Genomic DNA, 27,303 nt, shown 5'->3' with positions numbered 1-27,303 from the left:
GAAATCACACACACGCTCTCACACAAAGCCCCGTGAACTAATTCTCTTGGAGGGAATGTGTGTTTGTTGGCTGATCCATAGCACTGAGCTTCCGTTGGCATTCTGGAGGTCGAGGTTCCCTGCACTCTCAATTGAATTTTGAGATGCAGTAGTTTTGGAGGAGAGGGGTGAATTACAACAGTTGATATTTGTGATCACTTAAGCTCCCTATCTTTGTTATGTCCTCCATGCCCTTCATTCTAGAGGTGGCCATTTATAAAATCAAGCTTTGAAGGAGGGTGCATTCTTAGATCGTGGGCCTGCCTCTGGTTACCATAGCTGTTGCCAACAGAGAAGTACTGTAGTTAACCGCGAGCTTTCAAACTAGGTGGTCTCTTACCCTCCAACCAGGCTAACATTGGCATTTCTCCAGTTTTAACGTGCAACTCCCTTCTGGCTTCCCTTTCCTCTCTTGGGGAGTTTCTGCCCTTTGTAGTGAATCCATCTCCTGGTGAATCAAGCTTTGAACACTGGCAATAACTGCTGTCATTCCAGTTCTCGAGCACTGACTGTCACCTCCTATTACCTAAGGATGAAGAGGGTCATTAAATATCTGTGGTCTACTCTGTTCTTGGATTCTCTGCTGAGACTGTCAGCAAGGGGGTCAATTAATATAATTTAGGGAAGCCACATCTTGCTTCATTCCTGGAGTTAGGGACTCATTCTACCTGTGCATTGATAGAGTTTTTGTTAATACATTGCTGTAATGCTTTACATCCTGGGGCATCCCAAACTGCTTTAAAAACATATACAGCACCACTGAAATACAGCAACTTCTGGGGTGGACGTCACACTCCCCCCAAAATAGATTTAATTGACAGAGCTACCTGTAAAGGAAATATCAACTGATCACAAAACTGCTGATGATGATGTAGAAGGAAAACTAGATCCTGGAGTCTATCTCCTGCTTTACCAGTCCCTGGCCTCAGAAATGGCAGTTCCCCTTAGCTTTTTCAGCTGTTGATTTTGGTGGCATTACCACCAATGAGGCTTGATTTCCCCTTTTTAATGTACCTGGTGTATTCAGTCCTTTTTAGGAACACGAGCCACAGTAAATACATCCCATGTGATTGAATAAGCACAAAGCATCTTAAATTGTGATATGGCTTCTCTCTGCTGTATTCTGTACTTGACTAAGGCAACGACTGTTAGTGAGATCATTTGGAAATATGACCTGAGGCTGAGCTCTCATAGGCCAGATTCTAGCTCAGAGCGTATTCTAACAGCCAAACTGTACGTCAACAGGCTATTCTGCTGTGGTGGGAGTGCTACCACAAGGATAGCATTTTGAGTTTCAAATCCACTTTACACTGGGCTTGACTCAGACTTCTAGAATGGTTATATTTGATTTTAAAGGTCTTGCTCTAAATCACTGCTCCTGGCTAGTGAAGATGCCTTAAACTAGGGAGGCATAAACATTACCAAGCTGACAGCCACTCTTGCAACTTGCCAAGAGAAGAAGGGCTGTATCTAAACTGCATAAAACGGAGCAGATTGCAGCGCCTTCATGTTTCAGTAAGCAGCTGTAATCTGTAAGGACTCCATTTCCCAACATGTTTGAACGCTTTTTATCTAAGCTAGATCATAAGCGCCTGTGGAAAAAAGTGTCAAGCATGTGGACATTGAATAAATGTGTCTTAGTGTTCACAGTGCCAACTGCAGGGGTGGAGGAAGTACTGTGCCGGATTCAGTAATATATTCATCCCTGTAGCCAGAATTCCTGAGGGTAGCTAGCTGGTCTCTGCTCTTCCTCCAAACTATGGGTGATCAGAGAAATTTGAAGAGTGAGAAGAAGATAGGCCTGTTTAACTGGGCATGTTTGCAGTATAATTTTCTTGGGAGGGAAGGAGGAGGGTTGACTCAGAAATAGCATCTAATTTTGGTATATTTAATGGAAAACCATCAGCTTGAAATTTAGTCAGTTCAAGAAAAATGAGTTTAAAGCAAGCACAAGTGTATAACTACCCCTGGGTCTCCCTACTAGTTCCTAATGGTTTTACTATGAGATTCCTTCTTTTGTTTTTTGCTTCCATGTTGCTGAGTGAAAAAACCCATATAACCAGGGAAACAATGAAGCTGACCATAAACAAAGTGGTGTCAAATGCACAAAGTAAGAATAAAAAATTATTTTCCCTTTACTGGCTACAATAATCTTGGGCATGTCTTGTAATAACAGTAGGAGAGAAAAAATTTAATGTAAAGTTTTTTATTTAATGTGATGTGGTTCCCTTTAATAGTTTCAGCAGCGTGTTAGACTTTTTTCTACGTGATCTGAAAAATAAAAAAATAACCCACGAAACTTCCTGGGTTTTCAACACTTCTAAAGTACGTTGTGCGTTGGGCTTGACAGTGTCCCCAGAAGGCATCATCTGCTAATGAATGTAACTTAGAATCAACCTAATAATGGTTCTGCTTGGAGAACAGTTAACCGTCATACTGTACTTGCTTCAAAGATCAGCTTTGTAATCAAATTTGTCCCTGCATATTTGAGAATTTGCATTAGAGTTACAGTGACTTTACAGGATTAACAAGAACAGGTGAAAAATGTTAGCAGCGGGATCCCATTAGTTCACTTTTTTTATTTCTGTTCTAAACTTATATTTTTATGTTTGTTTGTTTTGTTTTTCTTCAGTACCAAAGCAGTGGTGAAGGGCCGTTCCATCACCTAGAGTGAACAATATTGCCCTAGCTGATAGGTTTGGTACATTTGCACGCAAGAAAAATGCTGTGCACCCACTATGGTCAAAAGCCTATTTACAGCAACATGCCTAGATCATAGACTTGAGCTAGCTCTCCATATTTCAAAACTTCTTCCGCTGTTGGGAGGTAGGAAGGAGGAAAATAGGAAAATGTATTTAAAGAAGCACCTTTCGCATACGCCTCGGCGAACTGTTCCATTAAAGGGGTGTTCTGCGGAGGAGTTTTAAAAACTGGGTTGTGCCTTTTTGGGGGCTGCTCTTATGATGAAACAAGAAGCATGGTCCAGTTCCTCTCGTTCCACAATCTGGGCCCCAGTGGATTTCCCTCTGTTGTTCAGATTGCTAAACAAAGTGATTGAGGGCGCAGTCCTGTACCTCTTGTTTGTTCATCTTGTGCTTAATGGAGCAGTAACCAGGTAGGCAGAAAATGTCCCATATGTGGCTGAGCCCAAATTTCCTCACTGGCAAACTCCTGGTGCCATAACCATAATGCCCCCTCCTGCACGCTTTCAAGGCCGACTGGTACAGGTCCAGGCTCAGACTTTCTTCAGGGAAGGTGGAAGGACCTTGTGGAACAAGGTCCATGGCTGTGACAGCAGATTGGGAGTCTGGGTGCCCTTCATCTTGGGCTGGTGAGTTCCCCTCATACTCTGCTCAGCTCTCCACTGAGCAGCCAAAATTAAGAGCTCAGGCCCTCACTGCTTCCCTCTTAGGACAAAGGTAGCATCCCCCATGCCCCCGAACTTCATGGCAGACACATTCTCCTCTTCATTCCCCTCCACGACGAGCTGTTTCAAAGAGTCACCCATTTACATTTCTCCTAGGTGGCTCTTCTGCTCTCCAGCCATGACAGAGCAGGGCTCAGAAGATCCTTCTATGCTGAGCCTTTAGAACACTGAGTGCTGTGTTTGGTGCTTGTTTCCCATTGCCCCTCCAAATCAGGGCTGTTCATTGGAGATTTTCATGTGCTGAGGCTGGGGGCACCAGCTGTGTCCTACCTTCCCCCATCAGGAGCAGCAGGGAACATTCCTCTCAGGCTCCTGTTCTAAAGTATGGACCTTCAGTTGCCAAAGGAGTTTTTTCAGGCAGTAAGGAATGTTTTCTGGAAGGGATTTACCTTCTAGTGGATTAGGCTAGCCAAGAGTCAAGGGCCCTGACAGCTCTTCAAGAATCTGACTGCCCAATGAATACTGCTTAGAAAGTTAAAGTAGCTAGTTCTCATTCACCTTGCCAACCAGTCTGTGTAACACTGCCAACGACTCTCTTAAAGTACTGGCAGGCAACATCACAACTTGCCATTTCCTCAGGGTGAGAAAGTGGACAGGTGACTTTGGATCAAAGCTCCATCGTACGGCCCTCTGCTTTCACGGGTGGGAGGTAGCTTGGTCCAGACCTTGCAGGATGTTGTTGATTTTTAAGATGTTCCAAATCCAATTAACTCTGACCATTGGGGTGTTCAAATCCAGAGCCAGATTTTGAGGTTTCAGTCAGTCTCCATCTAAAATCCTTGATTGCAGTTCTCATTCGTAAAAAGATGTTGAGGACCATTGCCTTCTGGAATTCATTAATTTTCTTCCTCTCTTCCCCTCCAACTTCTCCCTCACTTCACTGAAATGAATGTAGAAGGTGATGTTTTAGCACAGCAGACCTGCCTGTTAACCAGTGCAGTGTGAACAGCCTGAAATCTATATTTTACTGTTGGTCATGTAGTGTCTTATGTTCTACACTCCATGAGTGGGTATGATTGATGTATGAAGCTAGCTCTGTGACCAAACCAAAAGGGCCCAGCATTTATTCCCCGCACTCTGGCTCTTCCTCTCTCACGTCTATGAATTTTTTGGCATTCTTGGGACCTTTCATTGTTGTATAATTAGCCACAGCACCATCTATGGGTGAGGCTCAAGGCTGCATGCCTTCTTGCAGCTCTTCTCAAAGTAGGGTGACTAGCCAATCCACCCTTGTTTTCCCATGGCAGCTAGAATGCCTGCGGAGTTCTATTTCAGTCCCTCAGCAGTGTGTTCAATTGACATTCAGAAGACTTGGCCCTCCACCCCAAGTGCTAACTCGATGATTAGTCTCTGGATTAAAGCGGAGGCTCTGGGATCACAGCATTAGTCCACTCAGACATGTGCTTAGCAGCAGGAGCACGTTTCCTTTGAAAATCTCCTATTTAGATTGGACATGGTTCCTGATGGGACCAAATGGTCATTCTCAGACACTGTAGTCAGCCTCCGTGTCAGCCCCATGAAGACGGTAAGTCTAAAGGAAATGACAGAAATAGATACATTTGTTTCCAAAACACAACCCTTTGGTCCAGAGAAAAGATACCTGCCGCTTGGGAAAGAGGAGAATGCTCCCCTCTCTCCTATCTCTCTGAGCTCAAGGTCACTCATCCTTTGTCTTTGACATGTTTCATTCACATCGCTTATCATTTACTAGAAAAACATTCCAGCAGGCATACAATATTAGACCACCAGAAAAATGAAGAGGAGATGGATGCACTGCTGCTTCTCTATTTATAGGAAGAGAGAGATGAACCAAAACAGAGACGGGAAAATTCAAGTCTTTAAATACTTTGGAGGGATGGAAAAAGGGATGCTTTCATTGTCCACAGGCTTCAGGAGACTTTCTCACGAGCAGCTTGGCGGGACCCACTGGGCAAGTCAGTACGAGTTGGAGAGATTCCTGTACATAAAAGGCCCTCTCTTGTTTCAGGGGTAACTGATCAGTTAATGAAGAGGAGAGAGAGAGGCAAATTGTTGATAGTATGGGGAGCACCACAACTCTCCTGGGCTGCATGAACTCTCACAGGCTGTCCTATCCTCAGTTTTATCTCTCAAACATCATAGCTTCCTTTTACCTGGAAGATTCTTGCCTTGTCCCATGGGTACTTGCTTCCCACGCTCACTTTCTAGTAAGTAATATGCTTCTTGGGGCAAGTATCCTGCTGACATCTGTAACCCAGAGCTTGTGATAATCCTATCTGTCGTCTCACCACTTCACTCCACCCCGATGTGCCTCTGCCATTAACTAGTGTTTTCTGTCCAGTTATTATTCTTAAAATCCTTAAACATTAAGTGCACATTCCCCTTGAAAACATAAAGCTGCTTTGAGGTGATATTTTTCTTTCAGTTCAGTGCAATTACTTTGTCGAGTTACCTTCTTGCCATCTGCACCTTCCTTTAGTACCTTTAGACATTTTAGTAACAGTACCGTATAGTATTTGACCTTATGTGTCACTACCTTTTTTTTCTAGCTCTAGCTCGTTCTTTGTCTGACCCTACCTTGTGGAAAGTGGAAAGAATCCACTTCCCCTCCTTTATGACAAAGGTACTGTGTGATAGTAAAGACTAATGGATGGGGAAATCCCATTGTTAAAAGTATGAGTTTTATTTATGTTGTGTTCTTGCTCTCATAGTTTCAGAGATTGGATCAGACCTATGGGGGAAGGAACTGTGTTTATTTTTGCTTTTTGCACATATGCTTCATATGTTGCTGGAAGATGGTTAAAGGAGCAAGAGATGGGTGGGGAAAGTGATGTTTCTTTGGTATGAGTTCAGTGCTGAATAAAGGTACCAGATTGATAGTCGTGGAGACTGAAGCACTTACCCACAGAACAGGTACTGAATGGGCTGAACTGAGCAAGCTTCTATTCTCCCCCCCACCTTCTCTTTCCCCTGTCCCCTCCCCCCACCACACACAATCAAGGGATAAGAGGGATGTTGAGTCTCCATGGTTCATTTAATATTTGAACCCTGAAACTTCTATCAAAAGGCTCGATTAGGGCTCGTTATGATAGAAGTTCATGTAATGTCTGTTTTACCTTTTAGGAAGTGAACTGCAAACGGCAGCCGACTTTTACTGAAGCCCACCCAATAGCTATCACAGGGGTCGGCAACGTTTGGCACGCGGCTCCCCAGGGTAAGCACCCTAGCGGGCCGGGCCAGTTTATTTACNAGAAATGTGTTTTCCTGAAGATGGTCACGTGCAGTGCTGTCAAGGACACATAGGCTGGTAATGATTCCAGGGTAACTTGATTGTGTATATGATCATGATCGCTACGGTGTGGACCAGGGGTCGGCAACGTTCGGCACGCGGCTCGCCAGGGTAAGCACCCTGGCAGGCCAGGCCATTTTTATTTACCTGCTGACACGGCAGGTTCGGCTGATCGCGGCCCCCACTGGCTGCGGTTTGCCGTCCCGAGCCAATGGGAGTGGCGAGAAGCGGTGTGGGCGAGCAATGTGCTATCCGTGGCTTCCCGCTGCCCCCATTGGCCCGGGACGGCGAAGCGCGGCCAGTGGGGGCCGCAATCGGCCGAACCTGCCGCGTCAGCAGGTAAATAAACTGGCCCGGCCCGCTAGGGTGCTTACCCTGGTGAGCCACGTGCCAATCGTTGCCGACCCCTGAGCTATCAGATGGTCTCACTCTGTTCATCTGACCCAAAAATTGTTACCAAGTTTGATGGGGTGATTTTTAAGGCGTAAAGGCACTGTGCTGCTCCTTTCTTATCATTGAACCACCCACTCCCACAGTTGCACAAACAGTCAGTTTCAGATGCCCTCTTTTCCCGCAAGCGCTTTCACACTGTCCCGTATGCACGGACCACATTCCCTAGTCCAGTCTGTAAAGCCACTAGACTCTTCCTTCAAATCTTTCCTACAAGATCCACTTCTACTGGGATGCCTACAGGAAATTGCCATTTGATAGTGGCTAGCTGAGAGGGCCAGGGAAATTTGCTGACATTTACTTATAGATATTAAAAAAAAAAAAAAAAAAAAAAAGTGTGAAGGATGCAGACCATCAGGTTAAACACATTGGTAGCCTACGGAAATGTTGCCCTCCCTCTAGCGATCTCCGTCTAGGTAATAGTGACTATATTAGAATTAAATGTAACATCCTTGTAGTGGGGAAAATACTAAGGAAACCCACCATTGTAGTATTTAACTTCAAAAAGAGGAACTGCGCAAAAATGAGGAGGCTAATTAAATGGACATTAAAAGGAACAGTCACAAAAGTGAAATGCTGACATGCTGCATGGAAACTTTTTAAAAACACCGTAATAGAGACTCAAACTATGTATATTCATATAAAAAAAAGTAAGAGGGCCAAAAAAAAAAAATGCCACCATGGCTAAACAGAGTAAAAGAGGCAGTTAGAGACAGAAAGCCATCTTTTAAAAATTAGAAGTCAAATCCTACTGAGGATTATAGAAAGGAACAAAAACTCTGGCAAGTCAAGTGTAAAAGTCTAATTAGGCAGGCCACAAAAGAGTTTGAAGCGTAACTATCAAAAGATAAAAACTAATAACAATTTTTTTTTAAAGTACATCAGAAAGAGGAAGCCTGCCAAACAATCAGTGGGGCCACCGGATGATCGAGGTGCTAAAGGAGCACTCAAGGAAGACAAGGCTGTTGCAGAGAAACTAAATGAATTCTTTTAATCAGTTTTCATTGCAGAGAATATGAGAGAGATTCCCACACTTGAGCCATTTATTTTGCGTGACAGATCTGAGGAACTGTCCCAGATTGAGGTGTTAATAGAAGAAGTTTTGGAAGAAATTGATAAACAGTAATAAGTCACCAGGACCCAATTGTTTTGGTGACCCAAAAGTTCGGAAGGAACTCGTATATGAAATTGTAGAACTGCTAACTGCAGTATGTAACCTATCGTTTAAATCAGCCTCTGTACCAGATGCCTGGGGGACGGCTAATGTGAGGCTGATTTTTTAAAAAGGCTCCAGAGGCAATCCTGGCAATTACAGGCTGGTGAGACTAACTTCAGCACTAGGCACATTGGTTAAAATTATGGTAAAGAAATAAATTATTAGACACATAGATGAACATGGTATGTTGTGGAAGAGTCAACACGGCTTTTGTAAAGGGAAATCATGTCTCACCAATCTATTAGAATTCTTTGAGGGAGTCAACAAACAGGTAGACAAGGGTAATTCAGTGGATATAGTGTCTGAGACTTTCTGAAAGTTCGAGTACAAGGTCCCTCGCCAAAGGCTCTTAAGCAAAGTAAGCCATCATGGGATAAGAGGGAAAGGTCCCCTCAGAGATCAATAACTGGTTAAAAGCTAGGTAACAAAGGGTAGGAATAAATTATTAGTTTTCACAGTGGAGAGAGGTAAATAGTGGGGTCCCCCAAGAATCTGTACTGGGGCCAGTGCTGTTCAACATATTCATAAATGATCTGGAAAAAGGGGTAAACAGTGGGGTGGCAAAGTTCAAACAGCTGACTCAAAATTAATCAAGATAGTTAAGTCCAATGCTGACTGTAAAGAGTTACAAAGGGATCTCACAAAACTGTGTGACTGGGCAACAAAATGGCAGATGAAATTCAGTGTTGATAAGTATGAAGTAATGCACATTGGAAAAAAACCAATCCCAACTACACATACAAAGTTATGTGGCTTAAATTAGCTGTTACCACTCAAGAAAAAGATCTTGCAGTCATTGGATAATTCTCTGAAAACATCCGATCAACATTTTGCAGCAGTCAAAAAAACTAGCAGAATATTAGGAAGCATTAGGAAAGGGATAGATAATAAGACAGAAAATATCATCATGCCACTGTATAAATCCATGGTATGCCCACACCTTGAATACTGTGTGCAGTTCTGGTCCCCCCATCTCAGAAAAATATATATTAGAATTGGAAAGAGAAGGGCAACAAAAATGATTAGGGGTGTGGAACAGCTTCCATCTGAGGAGAAATTAGAAGGATGTGGCCTGTTCCTTTTGGAGAAGAGATGATTTAGGAAGAGATATGATCGAGGTCTGTAAAATCATGAATGGTGTGGAGAAAGTAAATAGGGAAATGTTGTTTACCCCTTCACATAACACAAGAACTAGGGGGTCATCTAATGATATTAATAGGAAGCAGGTTTAAAACAAACATAAGGAAGTACTACTTCACAGTTACCCTTTTGGAGCTCATTGCTAGGATTTGTTGTGAAGGCCAAAATTATAACTGGGTTCAGAAAAGAATTAAGTTAGTTCCTGGAGGACAGGTCCATCAATGGCTATTAGCCAAGATGGTCAGGGACACAGCCCCATGTTCTGGATGTCCCTAAACCTCTGACTGCCAAAAGCTGGGACCGGACAATGGGATGGATCACTTGATAATTGCCCAGTTCTGTTCATTCTGACTGAAGTATCTGTCACAAGCCACTGTTGGAAGACACAATACTGGGCTGGTTGGACTATTGTTCTGACCCTGTATGGCCATTCTTGTGTTCTTTTTTTCCCCCCATGTGTTACATTTATTTGTTTCATCTTGCCTTACATTGTAAACTTTTTGAGGCAGGGACCAGATCTCTCTCTGGGTATGTCTACACTAGACATGTTGCAGGAGCACAGCTGCACTCTAGCACTATTGTGGAGCTACTATAGTGATGGAAAGGGTTATTTCGTCATTTTAGTAAACCTACTAAACCTCTAAGAGGCAGTAGCTAGGTTGACGGAAAAATTCTTCCATTCACTTAGTGGTGTCTGCAGCCCCAAGCGATGTAGTTAAACTGACCTAACTTTGTAATGTAGACCTTCCCTGTGTGTTTGCCCAGCACAGTGAGATGCAGTTGTCAGTTGGGTATTGATTAAGTGCTACTATAATACAAATAAATATGCCACTTGCAACTACCCAGACTCATCCAGTTTCCCCCCACATCGTTTTTCTGTTAAGTCTCCGAATGTTTTTAAAAGACATTGTAGCCAAACCCTAACTTGGGCAGTGTGCTTCAGGCTTTGTTAGAAAATACACCCATGTGGCATATACCATTCAAACCCCATCTCAGAATTACAGCCATTCTCTTGCTTTCCATTTAGCTGGAAAGCAGAGCTGTATGTTGCAAGATACACCAATTACATGGCTACCACTGCCTTGTGGACTAAAGTGCAAAGGGAATAAACAGCTCTGACAACAAAACAACCCAAATCATCCTGATGCTTAATTTAGTAGCAGTGCTGATTGTATGGAAGCTGAGTTTACGTGCTCTCTATTGACCAGCTGTCTTGTAACATTAACTGGTCCATAAACCTATGCTATGATTCTAGAGTTCCTGCTGGAGTCTGTTTTATTACATATGCTACTGAAAGCAGGCTAGAGACTTTTGTGTGTGTATATGAAGCTTTGATTAATATCAATGAAAGTGACACATGAGCATCAAGAGGAGAATAGAAGAACAGGAGTACTTGTGGCACCTTAGAGACTAACAAATAGAGGAGAATAGACTCATTGGCTAAGAGTGCCAGGCATCATATGCAATTATTTGTCTGACCTTTAATCTCAGCGTTTCCTGTGTCAGTAGGTCCATTGCTGGCTAATACCATTGGTGAGAAGAGTATCCTCATAGAATCATAGAATCATAGAATATCAGAGTTGGAAGGGACCTCAAGAGGTCATCTAGTCCAACCCCCTGCTCAAAGCAGGACCAATTCCCAGCTAAATCATCCCAGCCAGGGCTTTGTCAAGCCGGGCCTTAAAAACCTCCAAGGAAGGAGACTCCACCACCTCCCTAGGTAACGCATTCCAGTGTTTCACCACCCTCCTAGTGAAATAGTTTTTCCTGATATCCAACCTGGACCTCCCCCACTGCAACTTGAGACCATTGCTCCTTGTTCTGTCATCTGCCACCACTGAGAACAGCCGAGCTCCATCCTCTTTGGAACCCCCCTTCAGGTAGTTGAAGGCTGCTATCAAATCCCCCCTCATTCTTCTCTTCTGGAGACTAAACAATCCCAGTTCTCTCAGCCTCTCCTCATAAGTCATGTGCTCCAGACCCCTAATCATTTTTGTTGCCCTCCGCTGGACTCTTTCCAATTTTTCCACATCCTTCTTGTAGTGTGGGGCCCAAAACTGGACACAGTATTCCAGATGAGGCCTCACCAATGTCGAATAAAGGGGAACGATCACGTTCCTCGATCTGCTGGCAATGCCCCTACTTATACAGCCCAAAATGCCGTTAGCCTTCTTGGCAACAAGAGCACACTGTTGACTCATATCCAGCTTCTCGTCCACTGTGACCCCTAGGTCCTTTTCTGCAGAACTGCTACCTAGCCATTCGGTCCCTAGTCTGTAGCAGTGCATGGGATTCTTCCGTCCTAAGTGCAGAACTCTGCACTTGTCCTTGTTGAACCTCATCAGGTTTTTTTCTGCCCAATCCTCCTTTATTGTGGCCTGTAGTCATCCTGCCTCAAGCTTTGATCTCCTCATATAGCATTTGCTAATCCAGGTTGGCCTTGGTGATACTACTTGGATGGGGGATCTCTTAGGAAATCCCAGAATGCTTCAGGAAACAGGTTAATGCAGTAAGTGGTTTTCTTCTGTTAGTTGCATTAATGCCTCAGCTGACAGATATGTCATCTCTTGAATGAAATGCAGAATGGAGATTCTGACCATTTGCGATTCTTAAGGGTCCATGTCCTTTCTACAAGAGGGTGTGAACTGAGGTTGTTTACCCCAGTGTCTTGGCCTAATTCTAGTTCGTGTAACTGTTCCCCCTACAGCCTGGCATATGTATGGTAACTGTTGAACCTACTATGTTTCCACAAAGAGGAATGTGTTTCAGCGCGGGGGCACAGTGACTTGTAAATAAGTAATGTTTGTAAAGGGCTTTTGGAATTCATTAGGATGCAGAGAAATGTTTAGGTACAATCATGGTAAGAATCTTGTATTTATTTGTCCACTGTCCAACACATCTCCAGACTTTTGATTGACGGAGTTACCGAGCATAGTGGAAAAGGCTATGGAGGAGAGAAGAGGGGATATGGTAATACTAACACCTCAGTTTTTCAAATAAGAAATCAAAGCATAATATGGTAACACTGTGCATGAGAACTAAGCATGAAAGGTGAAGCTGATCTGTCAGTCTGATGGGAGAATGCTACTGAAGTTCATTAGACTCTAAATCTTGATTTCAGAAACTCCTCACCATACCTTGCACTGCAATCAGCTGGCATGCAAGGATCTCTGATGTCTATTCCTAACAACTCCTCTGTTGATACTTTTTAATGGGAGGCTAATGTAAATTCCCACAGTGTGAATTGGTTTTTGAATTCTCTACCCAGCTGCTCTTCTTCTGACTGATAATAGACTGTTGCCCTGGTTGTGTTACTCTGGTGGTTTTTAACATCAGGAGAAACAGGATTGGGAATCCATGCATTTTCAGCAGTTTGATATTTGCTCTCATATTTTAGAAAAGAGCTGGAGCAAATTACCCTCCCTTTTTTTGTCACGTAAAGGTCACTTCTATTGATGTTTAATTTCCCCAAGAGATACCAGAACGTTACCATTGAAAACTGCCTTTCTTCTCTAAAATCCCTTTTATCCAAATGTAATGACCCTTATTTAATTCAGATAAACTGAACTGTTGGCTAGCTGTTAACGAAGAGGCAGGATATGATGATGGCTGTCAATTCAGCATTTGATTTTTTTTAAAACAAAATTTTCGGGAATGAATTAAGACATGACTTCAATCCCATGGACTAGCCATAGTTAGAAATTGACATGTCTATATATAAACATACCCTTTTATATGTTTCTATTTATACCCAGGTTTCTATATATATTAATAAATGTGCTTTTATAAGAATATTTGTCACATTTTCTAGTGTATTTTATTGTGGGAAAATGTAATCGGAAAAAATGCATTAGTTCTTGTGGGACAGTAAGGTAAAATAACTACTCGTGTGAACTGGGTCTTTTTTTAGTTACGGGTGTTCCAGAAATAGCCGAGTGATAGCCCCAACATGAACTCAGCATGCATTTCCTTTTTGCCAGGATTCGCTGGCCTGTTTGTCTAACCCTTGTAAGGAGAGCGGTACAGTGTGCAGTACCAGATATGTGAACTTTCACTAGGCCTGGAATGGACCTTTAAGTGTATACGGCAGTATATGGAAGTTAACTGAACTATTGTTCTCTCTGCCTCTTTAAATTCTCTGTCTGTGTATGGGAGAGATGCAGGGTATTGGAGTGTATAGTGTTCCTCTTATTGAGATGGTATATGTCCCCTCCGAGTGAAATGAGGAGGTGCTTAGAGTTATTTAGCTTACACAGCACATTATAGGATTTAGATCTTAATAACAATATCTGAATAACCATTTTTAGTTGCAGTTTATTATAATGGATCATTCTGTGACTTTACTTTGAGTTCACAGATGTTGGCCTCCTTATTAATGAAATGGTGGCAATATTGTGATTTTTAAAACTGTTTCATGGGAATAGTTACAGGGAAGCGTATGTAAGCACACAGACTAACACAAATCTATGCATGTGTGCAGGTTTTGTGTGTGGGATGGTGATACAGTTAATTGACATATGATATGGATCTGTAAACAGAATTGGTGTGTGCACTTGACATAGCAGTACTATGTTTGCTAGTTTATATACAGTATTTGACTAATACTGCACCAATGCTGAATCAAGAAGAGTTGTAGAATGTTTATATGCAGCCAGGTACATGGGTCTTTGGTGCAGAAGTGCTCCAGTTGGGTAAGGATGAACAAAGTGGTTATTCCGTATGCAAATCATATCTTTCTAGATGTAATACAGGGTAGTTTTATACTGAAATATTTCTTTTGCTTTTTGCATGTTAAAGGTAGCTCACTGACTAAAGCCCAATACGTCTGCCCAAGCTGTGATCTGTTCCATAGCTTTCTTGTATAGTATCTGTACATATAATTATCATAGGGTATTGCTTTGTGAGCCGCATATGGTGATGCATATCTTTTCTGCTGCTGAATAAGTACCACTGTTTTGTAGACGTAGGGTACATCTTCCAGAATATAATACTTTGGATTTTAATCAGTATATATGTGTTGAAGGTTTTTGTAAGATTTTGTGTATAAAAATCCAAAGTGTTTGTGAGTAGTCACAGCAAATAATTGTGAAGTGTGTGTGCATATTGAGTAACCTAATTGCCCATATCTTCACTAGCAGAGGTTAGAGCTGTTTGAGTTTAGTTTCGCATTTATTGGGAGGTAGAGAAATTCAGCTTAATCCTAGCTAAAAAAATAAATTGAAGGCCAAAGTCATAAGAGGACACACTTCCTCTGAAGTGCTAGAAAAGGAGTAAAGATGATGTCTGACCTTAGACAAACACGCCTGAACCAAGAGCTCCTGTAGGACTCCAACTATGTGAACAGACTTTTAAAAACAATAGATTTAAAGTGGTGATCAGTGCTATCCCTAGTCCTGGCAGACTGAGCATCCTATTCTGTTCCTCTGTTAGTACCTATCCCTTTCCGATGCCAGCCTTGTTCTGAGATAAAATTTTCAAAAGCAACAAAATGCAACTGAAAATCAATGAGACATAAGCACCTAAGCCATGTAGGTACTTTTAACAATTTTACTCCTCATCTCTGTACAGATATTTCCAGGTTCATTTTGGAAGGGGATAAAATAGCAGCATCAAATGCAAGCTTCTGCAGGATAGCAAAGAAACCCAGGGGATTGGCTCTGCCAAGCCTCCTCAAATGTTAACCAGGCAGCCTGTCTAAAAAAGCCATATCTAATAGATTTCTGATCCGTTACTGAAATTATCACCCTTTTGCAAAGATCAAAGCACTGACATATGGGTCTGTGGAAACTGGTAAAGAATTTGCCAAAAGACGTACTTGGATAATAGGGCAGTGAGTGCAGAATAAATGCCTAGACAAAAATGTAATGTTTACCAGGTCATCTCCCAGCCAGTAACTGGAAAGCTACTGAATTAATTTGGTTTTATACAATCCTTAAAAAAAAAGTTGGGTCCAAGAAGCCTGAAGTTAAAAACCCCAGTTACTTTATTAGGTGTTCATTTTTCAGTGTGATAACCTTATGTGACTTCATGCTGGGTTAAGACAACTGTTCATGATACATAAGTGCCACAGCAAAACACCTTAACAAGGGTGGGAACCAAAAGGATAGTAGAGTCTGTATAGGAGTGAGTAGGCAGCATCCTTTTGTGGTTAAAGTGTGGGACTGTTGTGTCTGTTCTTAACTTACCCAAATCACACAGAGAATCAGTGGTAAAGTCCCATAACCATTCTGTGCCTATTTCTCCATCTGTAAAATGGGAATAATACTTATTTTCTTTCTGTAAAGCACTTTGAGATCTTTAAGTGAAATCTGTTGTAAGTGTAAAGCATATTATGAGTGATATTGGGCCAGATTAACTGATCAGCTAAAGCCATTTGTGTTGCATAATCTGTGCATAATCTGCGTGGGCAGGGTGGGGCACGGTGAAGCAAAGATTTTTCCCAATTGGCGTAAACTAAAGCTGCTCTTCTGCAGGTTTAATTTGTGCCTGGGGCTGTGTGGCTCCGGATCAGGGAGCTGCAACCAGCTCCCTAAGGAGGTTTGACTGGCTGGATGTATAACAGAGGGAAAACGTAGCTATGGAGTCTGTGGAGCATGTTTACTTATGCTAACACTGGGGAGTTTGGGATAGGAGTAGAACTCAGACTGTCATTTCTCCAGACACCATATTGCTATTTTTCAGTTGGAGGCAAATTGTCTGAAGCTTATTCTTATCCCAGACCTTTGATTTTTTTTTTTTTTTTTTGTCTCTCTCTGCTTTTAGTATCCCTGAGAGCTGAACGTTTTGCTGGTTGCCTATATACCAATACCCAGCTTCTAGCCAACGTTACGCCATGATACTGTCCAGTCGCATGCAGACGTACCTTTGCAAGCAACCTGCTCTAGTACCCACATCTAGGAGACTAAGCTGAGTAGATTCATATAGTAGAAACCAACCAAGGACAGTCATCTTCTGGATCCAACTAGTGGGTAACACTCAGTCCTTGCTGTGGGCTAGAATCCCCTGAGGACCAATGCTGTGCATGTGCAGGAGTACAGCGTCACACACTCAGCAAAAGTGGCCCAGTGTTTTTCTGTGAGCTTAGGCTTAAAGGTCTGGTCCTGTTCCCACTAATGTGAGTAAGCATTGCTGTTCACGTCAGTGAATGGCAGTAGGATCAGGACCTTTTGAGAGTCAAAGACTAATTAGAGGAGCTGATCAGGCTTTTATATTAACTGGATAGCGTCCACCATGGTCCTCAAAGGTTCTGGATCCATGTTGCTCATTGAAAGAAGCATGACCCAGTATCTAATAAACTTTGTATAACATTTAAAAATCAAGAAAATAAAATCAAGAAAACATATAATCAAAGCTAAGTTGTTATTCAAACTAAACTAAACACAAATCAGGGTCAAACCAACAAATTAGTCTCAACATGGGATTAGAATTCAATCATCAAATGCATTAAATCATCAAATTAATATTAAAAATAATCAATCCTTATAAATAGTAAAGATGATTCTAAGAAGGTGGCTGTTGGATTATAATTCCTGATGAAAAAATTGTACAAAGTCAATCAAATCTGTGACTTTAAAGCTAGTTAAATATATTAATACTGAAACCAAATCATTATCTAATGTCTGAATCACAACCTCCGAGCCAATTGTCAGGTTTCCGTTTTTAGAATCCAGTTATGTGGTGGCTAACTTCTGCCCAAAAGAAACCGATTTTATAACAGACTTTAACAGAACACTTCCAATTATTGAATAAACAAACTCTTGACAGCTCCTTGTGACTTTTAAATACAGGACAGAACACATTTCAGTGAGTATCTTTGAGACAACATTTAGGGCTGTTTAAATATGGGGAATTTTTTTTCTGGCCCTTCCCCCTATGGACTTTCTGGATGCTCTCTTACGTGCATGTGCACAGCCAAACCTTCTCTTCCACACCCTAAAAATACAAAAGCTGGGACATCTCCCAGCTACTAAAACAAGATAAAAACGGGGAAAAAAACAATATTTAAGATAAGGATTTATTTGTCATTTTAAAAAATTCAGTGTGTAGTTTTTTTTAGAATTAAACATTCCCCTGCAGAGTCTGCAACTGAAATGATGCAGCCTTATAGTAGTGCAGGAATATCTGAAGGTGTAGCTGATGGGATGTTTTCGTTGTCAGCCTAATTGCAAAACGTGAACAACGTAAATGGTGAAAAGTCGATTAGATGATTAAAACTGAATGTTAATGATCTAAGATCTTAGGAACACAAAGGCACTTATGTTAAAAGTCATTTTTAAAAATGAATGTGCTAAGAAGATAATAAAAAGGAAATATACCCAACCCCCACTTCCCTTCACCACCTCCACCACCCTCCCTCCAGAGAGGCTGGCTGGCCTTTCTTTTGAATTGATACATTGCTTTCAGCACTATTTACATCCTTATATAAGCACAATGTCCTCAGTTAACCTCTTCCTAAAGTCTAAACATGTTTCTTCTGGTGCTGCCTCTAGTACTTTACCTTTACAGGGATTTAAAATCCAGTGGTATTATGGATGCTGGGATCTAGAAGCGCCCCAAATTAAATTGTACTTACCCTAGGAAGTGGGCCAAGTAGGATTAAATGTAGGTTATGCTGTGATGTTGGCTTTTAAATAGCACCAGAATGCTTGCTTTCTTCAGCTTGACATATGAGCTACTTCAGTATGTAGGCAATTAGAATTCTTCAGCATTACAGGCTTTGATTTTTGTTTCTCAGAAACGTCTCCTGACCTCTTTGCTTTTATTTTTTCAAATTGGGCTTAGCATGGTACCTTCACCAGAACTATGTGATATCTGGGCTCAGTGGGAGGAGCCCAAAAGTAATGAAAGGCCTGAGGTGAGGGAGCTGCCACAAACTCCAGAAATCAACAATTACAGGGTACCAAAAAGGGGCAAAACACTGATAAAGAGGGGGACACTGAAAGGGGACTCCTGAAGAACATCCAGTGCTCCAAGGAGTCAGTGGATGCTTCCCAGAGGATCTTTGCCTGAGTGCAGGAAAAAGGCCCTGCTCTCAGAAAATTGTCTCCCTTCCTTCCCTCCCCCACCCAGCTTCCTCGTGGTGTCTCCCTTGAAAAGTGTCAGCCCTGGAGAATGAAATCTTTTATCCAGAGAATACCTACAGCACCTTCGTTTTAGCTTAGCAAAACCTAATGTTTTGTGCTCCCCCTGCTGGCTACATCTCTGCTAGTTAATGGCTGCTACTCGACCATCAGTGAGGATTGTCTTGCTTAAACAAGGAAATAATAAAATTAGCGTGGTGTTTTTAGAGCTTCATTAAACACCAAGGGACAAATACATTTTTATTTACTGTCAAGTAAAGGGGCAAATCTGTATGGAAATGAAATCTGTTTTAGGAGTCTATCAAAAAGATCCACTTTACCATGGGAAATTGGGGAATTGGGGGGGGTGGGGGAGAGTCAGAATAGTCTAAATAAAACTTCAGTGTCCCTTAAATTGTCCTGGATGAACTATGACCAAGAATGACCGTAATGACTTATGTTTTTGTCCTTAAATTTTATCTGAATTTTTTTCTTTTGAGTTAGCCAAAATACTGATAGGTCTCTCTCCAGACTCAATATTTTCCCTTATTAAAATTGCCACCCCTTCTCTCTGCTTTAGTTTGCTTAATTCTTCTGAAGTATTTCCCTGGTGTTTTAAATTCCTAACCTGTCCCTCTGTTGAACCAGTCAGTGCTCTGATAACTTCCTGTGCCCCCATAGAAAAGTGTCCCTCCCTTTCAGCAATCTTGCCAAGTTGGCTCCGCAAAGTTTGTATAGAATAGTTTGCTTTTCAGGTAACTTGCTCTTTGAGCCTTGTTCTGTGTTGTTTCCAATCTCATTCTCTCTTACAGCATGACCCGGTGGATACGTTCTCTAAGATATTGGGGCCCAACTTTGAGATGCAGCTGTACCAGTTTACCGGATAGATGTCAGCTGTGCTGGCCAGTGTTGACCTTAGAATCACAATCAGCCCAAGCTATTTGATGAGTTAAAGGTGGCCTGACGGACCAGTGGCCAACAGTGGTACATATGGGCCAAACAAAGGATCATTTTTCATGCAGGGATGTCCTTAGTGTTCCCTGATTAATCTTGGCTTTGGACCTTCACTGACACTGTCCCCTATGTGTGGTAGAGTCTTCTGATCTTGAGACTCCCAAGCGTTCTCTTTTTTCTCTGGATCCCTCCTTAAGACTCCATTTCTGACAGCAGGGCTCGGTTTCTGAATTACCTTTGTCCTTCCCCTGTAGATTTTGCTGACTTGCACGTTACTTTATGGGTGAGGCCATGGCCCCTTTTTTTTGTCTGAGATATGCTTGCTAAGTTACCTTTTAAACTGCAGCAGGTGGCAGCTGCCTCTAACAATGTTTTTACTTCAAGGGTGGCTGGCAGAATGCCTCCTCACCAGGGATACCAGCTTCATACAAAAAAGCAAATTGAATTGTAGACTACAGCAGTTGAGTTGGAGTGTGTGTGCACTGAATGAAAGAATATTAGAATTCATCCATTCTATTCCATCTGCTTAGAGCCAATCCAGGATTTTTTGATAGATACAGGATACTTTTTAATCTATGGCTTTGTCCAGTCTAGTTCTAAAAGTCCCAAGCAACTGAACTTTCACCACTTCCCTTGGGAAACAATTCCTCTACTAATACAACTCACTGTTGGGAAGTGTTTTCCTGAAACTCAGCTTCATTTTTACCTGTCTTGGTGTTATCCCACTAGATTGGAAAGATCTGCTTGTAGAGGGTGTGGGGGGGTTAATAGTAGGAAGTTATTGTAATATGGCATTTTGAATATGAGGAAAGAGCTGACGTGTTTGTCTAGTGAGTATTTGTACAGGATTTTGAAGCTGTAATCCTGTATGTAATAAAATACTAAGAATCATTATCTGCCTTGTGCTAGCAATCTGATTCTCAGTCGTTTCTTTACATATTGTGGGTGATTTTACTGTGGATGTTATAGGGTCACTGGCAACTAGTTTTCATCCCCAAATTTAGATTTTATGAAGTGTTTTTTGTTCTGGTTTTGGGGAGTAGGATTGGAGTGAGGGAAAGGGGAGCATCTATCGAACCTTTGAATTTGTTTAAATAAAAAAAACCTTTTAACATTCTCGTGCAGTGTTTTGAATCCAAACAGAGTTTTGCTAGAGCGTGCAAACCAGATAGTGAAACAAAGAATAATTAGAAAGTGCAACAGGTAGTTCTGTCTCCCTCTTCAAAGTGGGCGAAATGCAAAAGCAAACAACAAGGATGTAGATTTCAGAAGTCAGAAGAGCGTTAATGCTCATCCACCATGTAGCCGAAAAGTAATGTAGAGAAAGCAATTTAAATAATTCTTTCTTGGATGTAATTGAATACATGGGTAAAGATAAACAGGAATTATTTGGGGAAAATGCTATGGCCTTTGACTAGATGGTCACAATGCTACCTTCTGGACATTGAATCTGTGAATCTACATTTTAACTCACTTGAAATTCTGCAACACACGTCAAACTGATTAAACTAATTACTTTTACCCAGTTCACAATTAACCTGTGAAATTCACTGCTACAAGATATTAATGAGAGTTTAGGATTCAAACAAGGATTAAATCATCATATCATATAAAGATGCCAGGAAAGATTTTCAAAGGCACAAATACTAGTTAGCCACCAAACTCCTGCTGAAAGTCAGAGAGAGTTTGGAGCCTGTCATTTCTGCTTTAGAAAATCTTCCCCATTCATTTATACATCTTATCTGATGTAAAAGAGATCAAACCCTCAAGTTTTAAAACAATTTTTTTTAAATTAATGGAGATATCCCATCTCCTAGAACTGGAAGGGACCTTGAAAGGTCATTGAGTCCAGCCCCCTGCCTTCACTAGCAGGACCAAGTACTGATTTTGCCCCAGTTCCCTAAGTGGCTCCCTCAAGGACTGAACTCATAACCCTGGGTTTAGCAGGCCAATGCTCAAACCACTGAGCTATCCCTCCCCCCTTGTAGCGTAGGATTAGGAAAAAGCTTCCTGCATATAGTCAGGCTATTATATAATTGTCTATTGATGGGTTGCTTTCATTTGAAATACCTGGTGGTTGGCTACTGTCTTGGCCAGTCTAGATTAGTTGGAGTGGTGTTCTGACTCACTATGGCAATTCTTACCTTGTCCCTTATTTTTTAATAAAACCGAATTAAAAGGCTTTAATAAAATGGCCAAACCAGATCTTCTGCTATGTGGAACTTACATAAAGCACTCTCCTTTCTAGATGCAAAGTTAGCAAACCCTGCACTTCCAGAGATACAGAAGTTTCCAGTTATCCACCCATAACACGAGTTTATCCTTTGACAGCTCGTACTCAGTCCATCCCCCAGAATGAAGTGGGGGTGTTCTCCCTTGTGGCTCAACTATTTCCTGACATCTGTTTGTTTTAAAGTTGTTTTGTTTGTGGTGGTGGTATAATAGCGGCTGCCGCATAGTACTGTTGAACATTCTGGTGCCAGTGAGGCTAATAGAGGCATTCTGCTATTGCATTTGGTCACATACAAGGGTGTAGTATGTCAATCCAGATCAGTCTTCTGTTCACATATCATCTTTGTGTACTGAAAACCGAACACACATTTATATTCCCAAATGTAAAATATGAAGATCCCAAATCAGAAATGGAATTGCCAGGTATGGTCTGTATTTCAAATCTAATTTCTAACACTGATCTCCCTTTCGTTCTTTTTGGAATACTTCCCTTTGAAGACTTCAAGGAATCCACTGCCATCTAATTCCACTGAACAAAGATTGTGTCTAGAACATTCACTGACATACTGAGATTTCAGTTAGGGGCCTTCAGGATTTTAAAATACTTTTTATTATACTGAAGGCAAAAGTTGTGACAGAGAGCAAAATCCTGACCATGCTGGTATGCTACTTAGGCTAGGTCTATACTACCCGCCTGAATCGGCGGGTAGAAATCGACTTCTCGGGGATCGATTTATTGCGTCCCGTTGGGACGGGACAATCGATCCCCGAATCGGCGCTCTTACTCCACCAGCGGAGGTGGTAGTAAGCGCCGCCGACAGAAAGCCGCAGAAGTCGATTTTGTCGCCGTCCTCACAGCGGGGTACGTCGGCTGCGATACGTCGAATTCAGCTACGCTATTCACGTAGCTGAATTTGCGTATCTTAAATCGACTCCCCCCTGTAGTGTAGATGTACCCTTAGAGAACAAAGTATTGCAAATTCTTGAACAATAGGATTAGACTGGATTTGCTCTTAACGAAACTCTCTCTTAGATGCTATTGTCACTCCTAGAGATAATTTGAATAAATAGAATCATAGAAATGTAGGGCTGGAAGGAACTTTGTGAAGTCATCAAGTTCAGTCCAGCTACACTGAGGCAGGACCAAACAAACCTAGACCGTCTGTGACCAGTGTTTGTCCATCTTGTTCTTAAAAGCCTCCAGTGTTGGGGATTCCACAGCCTCCCTTGGAAGCCTGTTCCAAAAGTTAACTGCGCTTATAGTTAGAAAGCGTTTCCCAATATCTAACCTAAATCTCCCTGGCTGCAAATTAAGCCCATTCCTTCTTGACCTAATTATCAGTTAACACATTTCAACTTCAAAGTTCAGTACAAACTCTTGGAGCAAGATTGTGAGTTGTTACTGTTACCGCCATTTTATAGTGGAGAAACTGAGGCAGGGCTGTGAAAGTACTTGTCTGAGACAGAGAGAGTCTGTAAAGCTGAGGTTAGAATTCAGGAGTTCCTGTCTCCCAATAGTCTGCTTAGATCAAACCTCTCTTAAGCAGTCTACGTCTTTATGCAGTTCAGCAGCATTGATGGAATCAGCAGCTCACTGGACTGCCACTTAAAGTGCGCAGGTAAAAAGAGATTGAAGTAGTAGATGTGGGGCTGCTATATCATGGCAAAAGGCACATTTGAAGTGTCTGAGTGAGGTAAGAGAATACTATATATATTTGCTATAAGTTTCTTTTTAAATTTTGTTTTGTACTTAAAATGCTAATGAATCATTATGGATTGTCTGTTTGGCTAGGTGTTTCTGTGATTCACATCACTATTCAGCTGTTTGTTGGGTGTATATATTTTATTTTTAGCTTCACAAGATGCAGTGAAACCTGTTTTTACATTATCACTAAAGGATTTGACCAAAAATTGGTTGCTTAATATAGGCAATCTTTTAATAAAGGTGGAGCCTGGTTCTGCTTAATAAATCTGGAGGGTCTGTTAAAGGTGGCTTGCAAGGGAAGAAAAACCTGGTTCTGTGCCTTATAATGCATCTTTATGATGTATAAAGAAGGCCTGAAAGGCGTGTGGTATCCCTGTTAGCCTTTTTTCCCCTGCTAATTGCTGTCTAGGCTGAAAGACTGATGACTAGGCAACCCAGTGAAATGACGATACCACAGGAGTCGAGCGTGCAAGTCGGCCAGATGAGACAGGATGGGACTTTTAGTCAAACTATTTTTAAAATAAAATTATAAAAAATGTGGGGAGAAGGGTGTATATTTTTATTAACATCTATTTTACTTCAATGACTGACTAACATTCTAGATAAAGTGTGTATTTGCTAGAGATTTACTCTCCACAACCCATCTCTTCAACAAAAGGATTGACTCTCTCAATAACATGACCTGCCAAAAAGTCCTCCAGCAAAGCCAGAGAAGAGCAGTCTTAACATACTTAATATTTCTGAGGTAACAAGCCAAAAAATAAACCTGGAAAAAACCAAAAACCCGTCTAACCTTCTTTTTGCATCATAAAGAAGTGAAAAAGGGCACAACCCCATCTTTAAAAAAATCCTTCATAGTTCACCTTAAAGAAAGTTGCCTAAATAAGGATGGTTGGTGGAATAGCTCACCTTCTCACATTAAGTATCTTCCACCAAAATAACAAGGATGCCACAGATTCAAAGATGAGGTGGATTCTGTCATAGAGAATGTTCTACACTTTGAAACATTTAGTGATGGCAAATGGCTTGGCGATGTGTCTCTAACTCCGTGACCCCACACTTAGTAAATGATTCTTATTTTCTATTTGAAATGTAAAATTAGATAAAGCAGTTCTTCCTTATTCTGAAAAGGACAATAGATATGGAGTAAAAGGCTGTGTTATATAATCTAGAACTGAAACAATTCAAAAGATTGTGAATTGTTTGGGAAAGGGACCTAGTTGTCCTCTGTCTTGTAGAGAGCTGAGCATACTTTCTTTTATTTATTAAGTTCTAGAACTATTATTCTGTTGTATGAACATCTAAATGACTGCATGCTCATTTCTCTCCATCCTGGGATGTGATAGATATCAACAGCTCATTGAAAAGAGTGATGCCTTATAGTTTGAAAATAAATGTCTTGACTTCTGGAGCTTGCCTTGATGTTACCTCCAGATCTTCAGGCTAACATCAAGAGAGTTATTGCATGGACAGCACTGTATCCAGCTAATGTTATCTCAGTCAGGGAACAAAGCCCACTAGTTTTAAATGGTGTCTCCTGAGAAATCGAGAGAGGTTGAGAGATCTGGAAATCTCACTAGGGACTACAAAGAAAAAATGCTAGTAAAGAGAGATCAGTGAGACTTTCAGTTCACTAAGCATGTTGATCTTTTAAATTGCAAATCATCGTTCTAATAACTCACCCTTGAATAAGGTCCCTTCAAGATAAGACTCACTGGTGCTGTGGAGCTGGTATTTAAAGTATGTCCATCTGCATCTAAACGAGTAGCTCCAAGACAATCAGATTATGCAGTAGTTAGTTTGGTGAGAATATCGCCTAAGTGGAATGGAAACTTCATTTTGAGTCTAATATTAGACCTTGCTTTGGAAAATTCCTTTTAAATGATTACAAGCTGGGAATAGCAAAAGAATTTAACTTTCGACAGACAGCATTCACCAAGAATTTGTTTTTAACTGCTTATGTTGGGTCCCTGGGAAAGCAGATGTGAAAATCTTACCGAAGTGAATTGACTTGACCTGATGCAATGTTTATATCAGTCGTTGATAAGTTTTCCTCCCTGGTCTAATTTGTTCAAGATATTTTCATTCTTTGAGCATGAGCGAGCCTGGGTTGGAATAGTTTGAATGCCTGTTAGTCTAATAATCCACATCTTCATACATCCAGACATTATTGCCTATAAAGGGGTCTGAGCAAAGGAAACAAACGTTGGACTATTTTGGTTATGTTCCATGGATCGCAGAGTGGGTGGCTTAGATGCCAGGCTAGAGACCAACAAACGGGATGCAACATAATGTTGCCCAGTTGACAATAGACTATGTACATTGAGACCATTATATCTGTGCTTCAGTATTTAGCTCTGGTCTGGTTGGTTGGTTGTGTCTTGGCAAACTCTTTGATCCTAGAGTTTGAGGCACTTTTCTACATAGCTTTGCAATTAAGTGAGTTTCAATGATGGCTATAGAAATTGGCTACCAAATATGCTGCTTTCATTCTTAGTCCATGGCATTATCATGTTCTGTGAAACAAAACGATACAGAAAGTGGCAGAGAGAAGATTTTAAGAGTTGTTAGTGCACTCTGAAATAAGCACAGAAATGACATTGGAGGGAGCTTCATTGCCACTAGCATGTCACATTTCAGCTTTATCCTCTTCACTGTAATTAACCGTACTTTGACGGCAACCTGAATTTTTTTTATGGACTAATTTCAAAATACTCCGTTTTCTGAAAGAACTCCCTTTAAATAGTATGCCTTACATTTAAAAAAAAATTGTAATGTTATGGGCTTGTCTACTTGCCTGCCAATTTCTTGTTTGGTGGTGGGCGGAGGAGAAGGCAGAGACAGACCACCACCACCAAACACAATCGGACCTACCTCTCCTCCCCCACATCTGCCCTTTGCACACGCCTGCTTGCTGCTACTTCAATTTCAGTTTTGTTGCTAATGTTAGAGTGTGAGGAAATGCATGAATGGGAGCTCTGGGCAAAGCAGTGCAGGGGTGTGATGTCCTGGTGCTGGTGTACAAGACAGGAAGTATAGCTGACCATCAACAAAACAATGAAATGGACTTAACACCAAGTGCTGACAAATGCACAGGTAAACAAACTGGGAGGAATGTTCAATGTCTAACTGTTCAGCTCTGGTAATCTTAGATGCAATTTGTGATAGCAACAGGAACAGCATTTTCATATGGAAATCGGATTTATTTTTTCTTTTAGCTGACAGTATCCCTTGAAGTATCTATTGGACTATGGTTGCTCTGTTCTAGAAAGTGTGAAACAGTTTTTTATGAGTCTCTATTTTTATCCTTTGCTCATAATTCCATTTCTAATCTCTGAGTCTAAAGTCATAATTGTTAATCTGTCTCCCTGCAGGCAAATCTCATCTGGCAATAGTACAGCGAGTCAACAATGAAGGGGAAGGAGATCCTTTTTATGAAGTCCTGGGGATTGTCACGTTAGAAGATGTGATTGAAGAAATCATCAAGTCTGAGATTCTAGATGAAACTGATTTGTACAGTGAGTAGAAGTATTTTGTGCTTTTTCTTTAAACATCAAAGAGAATTCTTCCAACCTCTATTCTTGGTCTAGCTAATTTGTTTTACTTAAGATCTAGAAGGTCAAATTTCCACACAAGTCCACATGCTGGCTGTCGTCATTGTCATTTCTGCAATATGGCCCCCTCTATGCATGACTCTAGCTGAAACACAACAACTTTTTTGTAGAATCCTTCAATCCCAACAGTTTGTGAGCAAAACTTCAGTTTTGTTCAGTTATCATTTCCCCACCTCAAACAATCCTATTCTGTGTCCTT

The 27,303-nt window shown here is 41.3% G+C and overlaps 1 protein-coding gene across 1 annotated transcript in view; it reads left to right on the top strand.

The window, feature by feature from the left end:
• CNNM2 (cyclin and CBS domain divalent metal cation transport mediator 2) overlaps positions 1 to 27,016 on the top strand; it is a 149,133-nt gene extending 122,117 nt beyond the window's left edge. Inside the window, exon 2 of the mRNA XM_034777550.1 lies at positions 26,865 to 27,016. Coding sequence (XP_034633441.1) covers positions 26,865 to 27,016 — 152 coding nt within the window. The remainder of the gene's footprint in view (positions 1 to 26,864) is intronic.
• The last annotated feature ends 287 nt before the right edge of the window (positions 27,017 to 27,303 follow it).

Source organism: Trachemys scripta, chromosome 7, assembly GCF_013100865.1.
Source record: "Trachemys scripta elegans isolate TJP31775 chromosome 7, CAS_Tse_1.0, whole genome shotgun sequence".
Lineage (NCBI taxonomy): Eukaryota > Metazoa > Chordata > Testudines > Emydidae > Trachemys > Trachemys scripta.
This window is presented reverse-complemented; position numbering and strand designations above follow the sequence as displayed.